This window comes from Drosophila tropicalis, unplaced genomic scaffold (genome assembly GCF_018151085.1).
Source record: "Drosophila tropicalis isolate 14030-0801.00 unplaced genomic scaffold, ASM1815108v1 contig_859, whole genome shotgun sequence".
NCBI classification, from domain to species: Eukaryota; Metazoa; Arthropoda; class Insecta; order Diptera; family Drosophilidae; genus Drosophila; species Drosophila tropicalis.
Window position 1 is genome coordinate 7,941,594 of NW_027173353.1, and position 14,373 is coordinate 7,955,966.

General features: G+C 34.9%; 1 protein-coding gene across 1 annotated transcript in view; it reads right to left on the reverse strand.

Moving 5' to 3' along the window:
- Positions 1-13,532: 13,532 nt before the first annotated feature.
- Ino80 (chromatin-remodeling ATPase INO80) overlaps positions 13,533-14,373 on the reverse strand; it is a 41,879-nt gene continuing 41,038 nt past the window's right edge. The window contains exon 14 of the mRNA XM_068297168.1: positions 13,533-13,904. Within this exon, the coding sequence (XP_068153269.1) occupies positions 13,663-13,904 (242 nt within the window). The 3' untranslated portion in view covers positions 13,533-13,662. The remainder of the gene's footprint in view (positions 13,905-14,373) is intronic.

The window sequence follows — 14,373 nt, forward strand, 5'->3', positions numbered from 1 at the left end:
CAATGCAGCGAATACTGCTTATATTAGGAATTTTAGCAATATTTGCAAGTTTTAAGATCGAATCGAATGTAAGTCCTTTGAAAACACATAAAAATATTTTGCTTCAATACAAAAATTTAACATTATGTAGGACGCCGTGGTTTTTAAACTGACCAATTTCGAATGCCAGAGCTACAATCAGTCATGGTTCTTAATACATTACTGTCGCTTGAAGGTGATACAACGCAATCGAATCGGTCTATTTTTCAATGGAACTGTTTTGCATCCAGCCAAGGATATATCAATCAACTTGCAAGTTTTTAAAAAGGCTAATGGATATAAGCCTTGGGTGCTTAAGTCATCGGTTGATATTTGTAGATATTTGAGGAATCCTTATAATCCTGCGGCTAAAATGCTTATAAACATGGTTCTACCTTTCACAAACTTTAATCACACATGTCCATATAATGTGAGCTGTTTGAATTTGAATATCCTTTATCTAATTTGATGATTCATTAAACAGGGTACGCAAATTGTAAATGGACTTTATCTTCAACCAGAACTGTTAACGCTTCCGTTTCCTACTGGTGATTATAAATTATACGGTGGTTGGCATTTTAATAAGAGGTTGCAATTCGAAGCGAATGCTAGTTTCACGTTTGTTGAGAACATAATAGATCAGTGAACAAAATATCTTATGTAAGAAACGATTTTTAAGTTTCTGATAATTTATGTTAAATTTGTATGGCCTAAAATTATCTATTTGAGCAAATACATCCCATTAACTGAATCTATTGCATACATTTACTGTTTTCAAAGTTATGTTCTCATACAATTATAGATCAATTATAAACATGTGTGTACTATATTTTTTACTGATATTATCGAATGAAGTCAAGCGAATGACAATGTTATCAGAACTATTTTTATTTTCGTTCATATCTTAATGGTGGGAATTATCAAAAGAAGTCTATCGGATAGTTGATTAAGTTATCGGTTGATGATTATAGATATTTGAGAAATCCTTTCACAAACTTTAATCACACAAGTCCATATAATGTGAGCAGTTCGAATTTGAAATCATTACTTTTCTAATTAAATTTCTATCTATTGAACAGGGTACTCAACTTGTAAATGGACGTTATGGAGGATATATAAAATCAGTAAATCAAATGCTTAAAATTTTTATCATTGATAATTAATTGATGTCTTTGTAGTTGGGAGCTAATTTTATGATTTATTTCAAAAACATATGTTTGTATACATATTGCAAAGATTTTGGTACACATTTTGGGACGGAAATGTCTTCGATATCTTTCTATCAAGAATATTTGTTTGATATTGTAATGAAAATAAATCGTTTATCCCTATTTTATACCTCAAAACGATTCTATCGATCCTCGAGCGGATAAGGATTACATTTTTATTGGCTTCCCCTTAATATTACTATACTAATTTGATTCAGACATTTCAAACAGTGTTTGATCCTCCAATGCAAAGATTCACTTGGCATTCGGTGTAACCATTGCCAGTGAGAAGATCTCCCAACATGCAAAGGCTATGAATATTATCAAATGAAGTCAAGCGAGTGACATTTTATTCATATCGAAGCGATCTTCAGACCATTTCAATGGTAATCACAGATAATAGATGGACTGTGAAATAGGTTTTTCAATAGGTATGGAAATTATGCGACGAATTCAAGCGAGCGACACTATTGATATAAAAGCTTAATCAACTATGAATTATTTGCAAAGTTTCTTATGGTGTCAAATAGAACTTTACATAATGCAGCATATGTTGATTATATTGTGTATTATCGGAATATTTGGAAGTTTTAATATCGATTTAAATGTAAGTCCTTTAAAGAAATCTAAAAATATTATATTGTGCTGAACAAAAATTTAACATTATCTAGGATGCCGTTGTTTTTAAACTGACCAATTTCGAATGCCAGAGCTATAATCAGTCATGGTTCTTAATACATTACTATCGCTTGAAGGTGATACAACGCAATCGAGTCGGTCTATATTTCAATGGAACTATTTTGCATCCAGCCAAGGATATATCCATCAACTTCCAAGTTTTTAAAAAGGCTAATGGATATAAGCCGTGGGTGCTTAAGTCATCGGTTGATGTTTGTAGATATTTGAGGAATCCTTATAATCCCTTGGCAAAACTGTTTGCGAATATGATTCTTCCTTTCACGAATTTTAATCACTTATGTCCATTTAATGTGAGCAGTTTGAATTTGAAATTTTTCATTATTTAATTTATGTTTTATCTATTGAATAGGGCTCGCAAATTGTAGATGGACTTTATCTTCAACCGGAACTGTTAAGGCTTCCATTTCCTACTGGTGATTATAAATTATACGGTGGTTGGCATTTTGATAAGAGGTTGCAATTCGAAACGAATGCTAGTTTCACGTTTGTTGAGAATATAATAGATCAGTAAAGAAAATTCATAAATCGCAACAACATTCTTTGGTGTCGAATGCATTTGGGATTCTTCAAAAGAACGGTTGTGGGAAAATTGGTTTTGCGAGTTTTTGTATGAAAAGAAATGCAAGTCCTTTTACAATTTTATCGAAAATCCATTTCATAAAGAATTGTTTCAATCTGAAGTATGCTGTTACCTTTAAATTTGCAAATTTTGCATATGAGACTTACAATAAAACGTGGCGCGTGATTCAGATTAGCCGTTTGAAGTTGATCAGAAGTAACCTAGTGGCAGAGTTTTTAAAAGGATTAGGGGTTTATCCGGTCAACAATATATTTACCAAAAGAGCCAATGGATACAAACCGTGGCTAATGAAAAGTTGTGTAAGGACAGATCTCACAATCGATTAGATTGTAATTTTCTGTTTTTTCCAGGATTTTAAATCGACAATTGATTTGACCAGCTAGTGTCTGTAAGCTATGGATGTTATATACGCAAGTCAAGTGGTAATTAATGAAGAATATTTATAATCCAAGAGATTAATTTTAGTCTTTTGACTTTGAGCGATGTACAACAACAACTTTAAACATCCCTGCCTGTTTGGAAGACACAACCACTAGACTCTTTGGTTGTAGGACTGTCATTTTGGTCAAAAGATCAGAAAATACAAATTGTATTATATTAATTTAAGAGAAATTGTTAAGGCTTGAGTAGGAAAAAAGCTTATGGGAGAAGTTCATGGTAAACTTCTAGCGTGGTAAAAATTGTATAATCATGTTTTTGTTTTAATCACAACCGATATCTAGTTTTCGTCATGCATCGCAAGAATTATAATAGTGAGTGGTGAAATGAAACTGGGTTTTTTCCGGGAGCATTTTCCGGCCGCGCCGAAGTTTATATACCCTTGCAAGTTTTTTTTTTTGGTAATCTTCCCTTACCAATAGCGGCCCCTAAACGGCCCACAATTTTAGGCTGGACCAACGCGGCGTATGTAACATGGCATTTCATCATAAGTTTATTTGACAGCTATATAAGAATTTTGATTTCGAGCTCTTCGTCTCGTCTTACTGATCAAGAATTTATATAGATGGTCGGAGATGCTACCTTCTATTATTTGTCAGACAGTTTTTCGGTAACCATAAACATAAATATTCTTTTGTTATGGGAACATTCTTTGAAATTTATGATTTTGATGTACCTCGCTCTGTCAATAATTACTAAATTTGTCAGAAGAGATTTTTAAGGGCAAACCATTTATTAAACTAACTTTTGTTAATATAAAAGCGTTTGCAATTTGAAATTAACTTGAAATACTTTTCTTTTGTGTTCATGATGAAGCGAATTTTAGCAGTTTTGGGTATATTTGCCATTTTTGTGGGTTTGAAAATCGATACTAATGTAAGTCCATCGCATACATCCACGAACTTTCAGCTCAAATACAAATGCTTCATTTCTGCAGGATGCTGTTGTTTTTAAATTAACTAATTAATATAGAATGTGTTACCTACAATCAGTCTTGGTTCGTGATACATAAATGTCGCTTAAATGTGATACAACGCGATAGAATCGGTTTATATTTCAATGGAACTGTTTTGCATCCGGCCCACGAAATATCTGTAAATTTGCAATTATTCAAAAAGGCCACTGGCTATAAGCCATGGCTGATAAAGACTCGCATAAACGGATGTAAATTTATAAAGAATGCATATAATCCGGTTGCCAAAATAGTTGGTAACTTGGTCTTAGACTTTACAAACTTTAATCACACATGTCCATACAATGTGAGCCCTTTAAATATTAAAACTATTTAAATTAGATATAAAGTCTATGTATTTGACAGGGTACACAACTCGTTAATGGCTTTTATCTGCGTCCGGAATTGTTAAGGCTTCTTCTACCCACTGGCGATTATAAATTGGCCATTGGCTGGTATTTTGATAACAGATTGCAGTTTGAAACCAATGCAAGTTTTACTTTTTCTGAGAATCTAATCGATCAATAAATATAATTTAAAAATATAACTTTTAAATTTTTGAAATATTTTAAAAGAAGGCATGCAGATCCTTAAACTGCTATTAATCAAAGACAGCTTAAATGCACATTGATTTGTAATTTGTTTATAAACCTTCAAAATTTTGGGAATAAGAACGTAAATACATATATGTGGATAATGGGTTTTGACAAATTTAGTCGATTAGATGAAATATTCTACCTTCCTTTTGGCATTTACACACACGTCGTTCGTATAATTATTGGGTGGATTTATAACCAAAAATCACTCAATCACCTCTCTCCTATACCTCTCTATCATATAATTTCGAAAAGGCAATTCGTACATGAAGCAATTATCAGACGAACTCAAGCGAACAATGTTCTAGTCCCTTAAATGTAGACTTTTCTTAAATATCTAAAAACAACAAAACAGGTTGGAGTTTGTTTTAATTTTTGGACTTCTGGTTTGCCAATTCGAGTTTAATTTTTGGACTTTACCAACATTCATCATGAATGTCCGTCTGTGGTTAGTAATAATTGTTTTCTATTTGTCTTATTGTCCTTAACAGGGAGCTCAGCTTGTCGAAAAGCTGTACCTTCAATCGGAACGGTTAAAACTACCATTTTCCACGGGCGATTATAAATTGGCTACCGGCTGGTATGTTGACAAAAAGATCAATAAGTTCTCTCTCTGAATTAATCAATCAATCCTGTTAAAAATCGATTTTTGATTTGAATATACTTTCTTTAATTTAGAGTTAATGTAGAATTTTTATCATTTAATAATGAATAAATTATTATTAACAAATGTGCATATCGAAATATCGAGATCAGCGGAAAATTTTCAAACAAATGAAACGAGACGTAGTATAAAAGTGTAATGAAATCGAAAATTTCGTTTAGTATTTCTTAAAATTTGAGATGATGAAATCATTTGTAGTAATTTCCGGAATTTTAGCCATTTTTGTGAGCTTGAATATCGAATTGAACGTAAGTTTTTAAATAACATCCTGGAATCCTTTCCTATTCTTCTCTACAACTAAACCGTATGGTTGAAGCAGAATGGTGTCGTTTTTAAATTAACTAACATGGTTTGTGAGAGCTATAATACATCTTGGGTCGTGATAAATAACTGTCGCTTGAAGTTGATTAAACGTAATACAGTGGCTGCATTTTGTAATGCAAGTGTTCTCCTTCCGGCCAACGATATATCTCTACACTTTCAAGTATTTAAAAGGGCCAATGGCTATAAGCCATGGGTGATGAAAGGAAATTTAGATATTTGTCGCTTTCTAAGGCATCCCTACAATCCAACTGCCATGCTGATTGGATCTTTGTTCCTGGAGTTTACTAATTTCAATCACACATGTCCTTTTCTCGTAAGTATTTGAAATTCAACTATTATTATACTACTCAGTTCTATTTAATTGAAAGAGTTTTCACCCACAGGGGACGCAGCTTTTAGATGGTTTCTATTTACGACCAGAATTGTTGAAGCTTCCATTTCCCACTGGTGAATATAAATTGTACTTGGGTTGGCATTTTGATAAAAGATTACAATTCGAAACCAATGCAAGTTTTATCTTTATTGAAGATCTAATAAATCAATAAAAAAAACTCAATTTTTACTGTAGTTTTTCAACTTAACTCTCAAAAAAGTTATTCTTGCATGTTATTTAGTTACTGTTGATACTTGATTATAAGCAGTTTTAAACGAGTCATCGATGAATGTGATGTCCGGAGTAAAGCACTAAATCCGTTCAGAAATTGTACATCATGCACAACAAGCAATTAATGGACGAAATGAAGCGATGAATTCAGAATTGTAACGATATAATTACGGCCAACGGATTACAGCCGATTGCTTTAATGATTGGCTAGCAAACATTCGGTTTTAAAAATATCAGAACTATAATCCGATTGAACAACTCATCGGTTGCTGCTAGTTCAATAAAGATTACAATTTGAAGCAAGTTTTAAAATTTACATTTGTTAAGAATCGAATGAATCAATAATTAAAATCAAATATTGGTTGACATTTCGACAATTATTATTATTCAATTGTTCAGTAAATAAACGCCAAAATATTCATTGGATCAAATTGTTGTTGATGCCTTGCCATACTTAGCAGATAATACTATCTGATCTACACTATATTTAGAAGAGTAAAAAAAGCCAAAGTGTTTATCATCTTCCTAAATTCGTCGACAGAAATTATTGTTTTTATGCAGTTGTTGATATTTAATAACTTATCCAAATAATGGTAGATGTTAGAATAAAACCATTGGACATTTCCGATTATCCCTATTTCACGATCTACTGACTACATAAAACGGTAGTTGATACCTTTTCAGACTCTATAATATGGCATTATCATCAGAGCAATTGAAGCGGGACATTTGTATCTGATTGTAGACATCCCACGCAATATGCCGCGAATTTTATTTATTCTCGTACTTTTTCTCACAGTTTTGAGTTTAAATATTAAATCCAGTGTAAGTTCTTCTCAACTTGTCTGTAATGTTTATTGGTTCTACAGTTTATAACTTCTTGCAGCATGCTGTAACCTTTAAGTTAACAAATTATGAATGCAGAAGCTACAATCAGTCTTGGGTTCTAATCCATACATGCCACTTGAAGGTGATGAAACGTAACCAAATTGGGGCATTTTACAATGGAACTATTCTACGACCAGCCAAATTTATAACTGTCCGCTTACAGCTTTTTAAAAGGGCCAATGGCTATAAGCCTTGGCTGGTGAACACTCGCCTCGATGCTTGTCGTTTCATCAAAAATCAAAATTACAATCCAATCGCAAAAGTAATTGGTTCTTTGTTCATGGACTTTACAAATTTAAACCATACATGTCCATATAATGTACGTACTCTAAGTAAGATCAATTAACGGTTAGTGTTTAGATTTTATAAAGTTTTTTTCTACTTAACAGGGAACAACTCTTATGACTGGTTTCTACCTACGACCGGAACTTTTGGCCCTTCCCCTACCCACTGGTGATTATAAGTTGGCCATGGGCTGGTTTTTTGACAACAAATTGCAATACGATACTAATATGAGCTTTACCTTTGTTGAGAATCTAATAGATCAGTGAATTGAATCAAATAAAAGTTGAATTCGTACTTTAAAAATAAAAAGAAAGTTTTCATCGTATAAATTTATAAAGGGTGGATTAAAGTCGGTGCCCATTTTCTTTATACTTATGTATATATACCTTATAATTAATCATATTTATTTACAATGTGAAGCCTATGCTGAGCACGTACAAAAGAACTGTCAAAGTCCTCAAATTGCTTTTGCTCCTCCCACTCCCTCCTGTTGTTGTTGCTTTTGATTTCACAACGACAACTTGGCGCCACATGCAATGTGATTTTGATTTTGTGCAGAAAAATAATAATTAAAATAATAAATAATGTAAACAATTTCACCAAGAGATGTGAAATTGTTGCCAACATTTAATTTTCATCGAGTCGCAAGAGAGAAAGACTTTTTTTTTTTTTTTTGGTTCGCGTGTCCACCTTGGGCCACCGAAAAGGGCTAATTATGAAGGAAAGAAATAATAAACTTATTAACATTTTTCGGCATGAAATTTTGCAGAACGAACCAGTGCACAGACAGTGCTACAAAATGCGGAAAAAAGGCAATAAAAACAATACAAAATATCATGGAAAAATATATGCAAATTATTGGCAAACGGAGAAGAAAGGCTGCAGAAGTAAGCTGGAGAACGCAAATTGCATATTCCTAAATGAATCCTGAAATATATTTCAATATTTATTAATTTTTTTGTTGTCACTGAAAAGTATTTACATTTTAGCTGCTTTGTTCCACTGTACTTTGTATATGCTTTTTTTTGGGTTTTTAATTTCTGGCGCTTATTAGAGCGTCTCCACCTTAAAACTAATGACTTTTGGCAGTTATTGCAAATGAGTGGGAATGAGTGCACATAATTTATATAAAATATTTTTGAACAAATGAATTGGAAATCAGATTTTCTTAACCAAAAAGAAGTTCTCCTAACTCATGCATCAAGTTTGTGTCCTAAGTCTTTTGTTTTGGAAAAGGCGAATTGACAAGAAATTTTCAAGGTTTCGAAGTTTGTTTTGTAATTATTTAGGCAAGTTTGTGAATTAAGTTTTGGTCGGTTTTTTAGGGTCAAGTTTTTTTTTTTTTTTTTTTTTTTTGCTAATTTTTGGCAAGCGAAAATGAACAGAAATCTGTTTAAATTATGCATTCAATGTATAACATTATGTTTTCAATGCGTGTCCAGGGCAATTTCCATATAAATTATATACATTCATGGGCCATGGCCAAGATGATGTTGATGCCGATGACGATGACGATGATGATGACAATGCCGCCGCTGATGACCTGGGCCACACTTCAGGCGACAATGTTGAAAACAGTTTTCGCACCTTACGGGCCTCTGAAAACCAACTTTCCTAAAGTGTGAACATCAAGATCCAGACCACAGACTCAGTCATAACCACAACCACAACCGCAACACTTCCACACGCGCAAAAGAAAGTGCGAGTCCAGATTGCCGGCGGGCATGTAAAACTGTTTGGGGTGTGGTGAGACATGAGAGCGCCATTGGTAATGTGTGTGTCGGTGGTAGTGGTCAGTAATTCACATCCTGAGTCCCTCAGACCCAGACTCAAGTGTTGACGACACTTTCTTTTCCAGGCACCTTTTCATATGCCCTGCTAGCCAGCCAGTCAGACAGCCTCCTGGCACTTTGAGAATTCTCAAGGCGAAAGTACTCCAAGTTGGTGCGCACGCCGTCCTCATCATATGGACGAGTATGATGAAGGGGCGTGTCCATAGCCTTCAATGTGCAAGGCAAATTATGAGGTGTTATGTCAATGCGCAGGCCGCGTACGACCGATGCGGCAGCGGCGGCGTTAAAGTGACTGAAAATGTGCGTTAAAAGTCACACGACCAACATATCGACGGCATAAAAAAAAAAACCTTGTGAAAGGCTTTTGCAGGGTCCGTCTGCCTATACTTATTACGGAGCCTCGGACTATAATTGAAAACGCCCTGATTGCGCCGAAATGAAAAGGGAAACTGAAGCAAAGAAAAAACAACTTCCAAAAATTAACCGAATCGTACAATGAAATAAAACGAAAGTTTGCAAGCGTACAAAGTTTCGAGCTATCACCAGTTAAAAATCTTTCCCAGCATGCACTATAACTAAAATAAGTTAGTTGTTAACTTAATTGACTTTTTACTAACTCCACAACAACAACAACTAATTCAATAATGAAAACATATCAATAAACACACACAGAAAACTCAGTCGAGCAAGTGGACAACTTAGCCTGGCCACGTCTCCCTCTCACTTGTTTGCTCAAGAAAAAAAAAAGCTAAACACGATGTTGACTAAAAGATGCCCCAAGCTTAAGCAACAAAAACTACAGAAAAAAGCGCAGCATGTTGCTGACAGGAGAAGACCAGGAACACAACACAACACAGCAACAAAAAAGCCTACAACAAACAACAATAATTAAAAAATTTAATTGATGCATTAAAGCAGGCAACATGTTTTGCAGCGGCAGCAACTCGTTTTCGCCGTCTTTTCTGTGTGTGTATTTGGTTTTTGTTTTTTTCCGGCACTCTGTGTCTGTGTCTGCACTATTTTTAACTGTTGGCTAGTCAACTTAAGTCAAGCCAAGCAATTGCAATTGCAGAGAGTAGATTGTCTACTAGGATCTGATGGTAGAAGCAAGGAGAAGCAGAAAAAACAAAAAACAGTATCATTAACCAAGAGCTAAAGAGCCTCATTATGTCCGATCCCTTTTACATAACACAAAATGTTTCAAATATTTCACATTAAAATTGTTTTCGTTGCCAAGTTTTTTGATGAACATCATCTTTTCGTTATTTAATGGGCGGCATAATGCAAAAGGCAAACATTTTTGGCATTGTTGCTTCTTCTTTAGCTGGCTAGACATGAGATTTGATGGCATAAATTAAAACAAATTAGTGTACTTTTGTTTAATGTTAATGCAAAAATTTACTAAAGACAGAGTTAGAGCGAGAGGTAGAAAGAGAGACAAATCCTCTTTGCTTAAAAATTCAAAGGGACAGCTGCCAACTTGAAAATAAAGTGTCTCTATTCTAAAAAGAAAAATCTAAGACATAAAAAACCATTATACCCATTATAAAACAAAGAATAAAGAGAGGGAGAGAGCGAGCGAGAGGGAGGAAGAGCGAGCAGTGACTTTGTCTAAAGATAAATTGAATTAGAAACGCCAAACGCGCACATTCATCATCACGAAGTCCTTGTGTCATGATGGATAGTCCTAAAAAAAGAAGAATGAGCCAAGAAACTTCAGAGGATCAACCCCTGGTAGTAGTAGGAGGAGAATATCTAGACAATTTAATTTTCCCTAAAAATAGTCTGGCAGATGACTGAAAGAAGGAAACTAGAGCATGCCGGATTCTAGTCGGGAACAAAAGAACAGCGGTTGCCATAAGGATTGAGCATAAGAGATCACGAAGATGCACACATCCTACAGATATTTTTCCCCTTTTCTTCTCTTAACATTCTTTTCCTTTTATTTTTTACTGCGTAGGCAGGCAGCAACGAAGGATTTAATCCTTCTTCAATAACAGAAGAAAAAGAAGACGAATTTAATCCTTTTGCTTATTTTTTCAAGGTGTGGCCATGCAATAGACATAGACTCGGGGCGTATTCCTTTGGTCTGGCTCTTGTTTTCATTGTCTTGAGCAGAGCGGGAAAATCTTTCTGGTAGCCAAACGATTATGCATGGAGCCGTAGAAGAAAAGGATTTAAGTCATCAGTTCAGTTTCATTTTTTTTTTTTGTTGTGGCTTATTAGTTGCGCTGGATTAAATCATAAGAAAAGAATTCTTGGCCTGCTGCTACGGAAGCAGCTGGCAAGGATTTGGACTTAAAAAACCAAAACTATCCCCAACGCTCTCTCTCTATCTCTCTCTCTGTCTCTTTATGTCTGTCCTTTAACGCCCCTGTCAATGTTTATCAAAAATTAAACAATTCAAAATGTTAAATTAGACACAAGCCAAACAACTTGGGGGCCACACCTGCTACACCTCATGGCCACAACGACCCCAACTAACCACTTGCAAGCGGCCAACCTGTTGCCGGCTTTTAAGCAATTTTCTTTTCCTGGACAACAATTTGAAATGCTGTTTGTAACTTTTAATTGAAGAAAAAATCTTCCAACCATATCTGTGTCCCTCTCTGACTATCTCAAGTTAAGCTTCAACTTACCTTGCCTGCTAATTAATAAACGCACTTACTTGGCCAACAAGGGAGGAGACCCAAAGGAGGCTTGCTTCTTGGCTGGCTTCGTGTCGCCAATGCCGCTGTCGCTGTCGCTGCCACTGCCACTGCCGCCAACCAGATGCCACTTGGCATAAATGCACACTTTTCAAATTGCTAAGATTCTCCAACTGTAGCGTAAAACGTGCAGCTTTATGACAGTCGTTCCTTCTCGTCTTGTCGTCGCCAGTCTGCTGCTTGGGTTTGAAGGTAAAAGAAAAACTTGCTAAAACCACTTGCAATCGGCGGCAGAATATTAAGAATTGTCATATATTGTAAAGTCTGCAAATGCCAAAGAGAGTCGACTCAATGCCAATACAACAAACTACACAGCAGCAGCAGCGGCAGTTGCAGTTGAAGAAATCTACAAATAATTCAAGATAAACATTATGATACACTATATGAAACTTGATTACTGTTTATCTATTATTGATAAGGATCTCTTTTATTAACTTTCTGTTTTGTATGAAGTGCAGAAAGGACATCGAATTTTAGATAAAACACTAATCGATTTTTCTTTGTTTCATTTTCTAGAAAGCAATCACTCTTTAAATAAACTAAGCCCACTTTTCAAAGGTCTAATCTGAACTTTTTTTTAAAGTTTTTGTTTAATTCTTTCTCTCACAACTCGTTCTCGAGCAATCAATTAGTTAATGTACCCCAAAAGTGCTTTGCGTCAAGTTTATTTCTTGTTCAACAACTTTAATTCGTTTTCTTTGTTTTCCTTTATATGTTTTCTCTTTGCATTTTGAGTTATTGTTTTGGCCCAAAAGCGTGTCCTGTTTAGTTTATTAGATAAAGAACTTCTTCTTCAGCGTTCTACCGTTAGAGTATGAATATATGTATATATATTTTTATGCAGATTTTTTGTTGGCTATAACTCAAATGAGAAGACAAGACGAAACGCGAGATGTAGGAGGGGAATTATAGCTGTTATATCTATTATTATCTAGGTTTTTGTATGTATAAATAATAAAAATCATTGTGTGTAACTAATTGCCAAATGGGAATGGTTGCCAGCTTGGCTTGGTTTCCATTTCTCACAATATGAGTTTCTGTTTCTTAATTTAATTACAAGTTTTATTTGGTTTTGTTTTCCTGTTGATTGTTGCGCTAATTTAATGTCATGCACATTTAATGTCTCGCCGTAGCGAAGCACCAAAGAGTGGAGTGAACTAATGTTGAATCTTGGGTGTTGATTACAAATAGAAACAAAATCATCATTTTATTACACCTTCCATCCGACCACTGTCATACCATTTTTTTCTTTCTTCTTCTTTTAACCAATTATTTTGACAGACGATGCGTGAATTCTACCCCGAAAAAGAGACCAAAGAAAAAACCTCACTAATGTGACAAGTGTCAACGGAAATTGCATTTAAGTGTTTTTACAACTCCATTTCAGTATTCTAGACTATCGTAATACTTTGTCATATATATATATGTCAGTTTTGCATTCAATCTAAAATCAAAATATATATATAAACTTACCGCCATATTTCCATTGCAATTCATGATTCTTCTTATGGAGCTTCAATATCAACTTTTACCATTGAACTTATGTGTATATAGTCTATGTTTTTTTAAGTCCTTGATTCCGTAGCTTAAACTTAATTATAGATTTCAATTTCCATCTCCGACATAAAAGTAACCAGCCAAAACAAAGCATTCTTGAATAAGCTGTAGATTGATTCCTTTTTCATTAATATAAATTATCCATATCCATATATAAATGTAACCAAATGCTCTTGAAAATCAATTAATATTAAAATCTCCTTTTTCTTCGTATAAAGTTAGGTTAAATTAATGGGTTGGCATCTTGAACTTGACTCCAGAATGCGTCCAATATCTTTATTTCATTTGGCAAATCTTTAAAACTAATTTATATGTTAAATTCCTTTGTATTAATCCTGCTCCTGGTGCTTAGTCGCACTGGAGATTGGAGCTTGAGGCGTTGGGACTGGGAGCACGACTTGTGGCCGGGCTGTTGCCAGGTGGCGTATCATCTGGACTACAGCCCAGTGGCACCAATAATGGACCCACTGGTCGACGAGTACGTGGTGCACCGCGTGTGCCCCGACTCAGCGGTGCCGCTGTCTTGGAACGTGGTCGGCCCGGGCCACGTTTGATAGAAGATGAACCGGCTGCAGCTCCTCCAAAGATCTCTGTGAATAAATTAAATCAAAAATTGTTAATTTCTCTCTTCGCTTTAAACTTCAATTAGCCTAATGGAAATCTCTTTTGGTTAGAGAAAGGAGCAGGATCAGGCCTATACATTGTTGCTAATTCCCTTGACATTCAATGTTCCACGTTTTGGTTTTCTGCACAAATCCTTATTTGCTCTTACAATGTATGCAATTGTGGTTTCATTTGCCATTCCCACTCATCTATCAGGATATTTATGCAACGTTGCGTATTTGTCATTGCGATTATGTCTCCATTTTGTGCGATAAAATGCAATTGGTACGTGTTCCTGTCACGTGCCCTCATCACCACCCTCGCACCTCCCCCACCCCGAAAATACAACAATTTAAACATATTTAAGCCGATTTATGTAATTATCGTTTGTCATGTGCGACTTTAGGCAAAATTCACAATTTTAACTCAATCGATTGAGACGAATTCTTCTGTTAG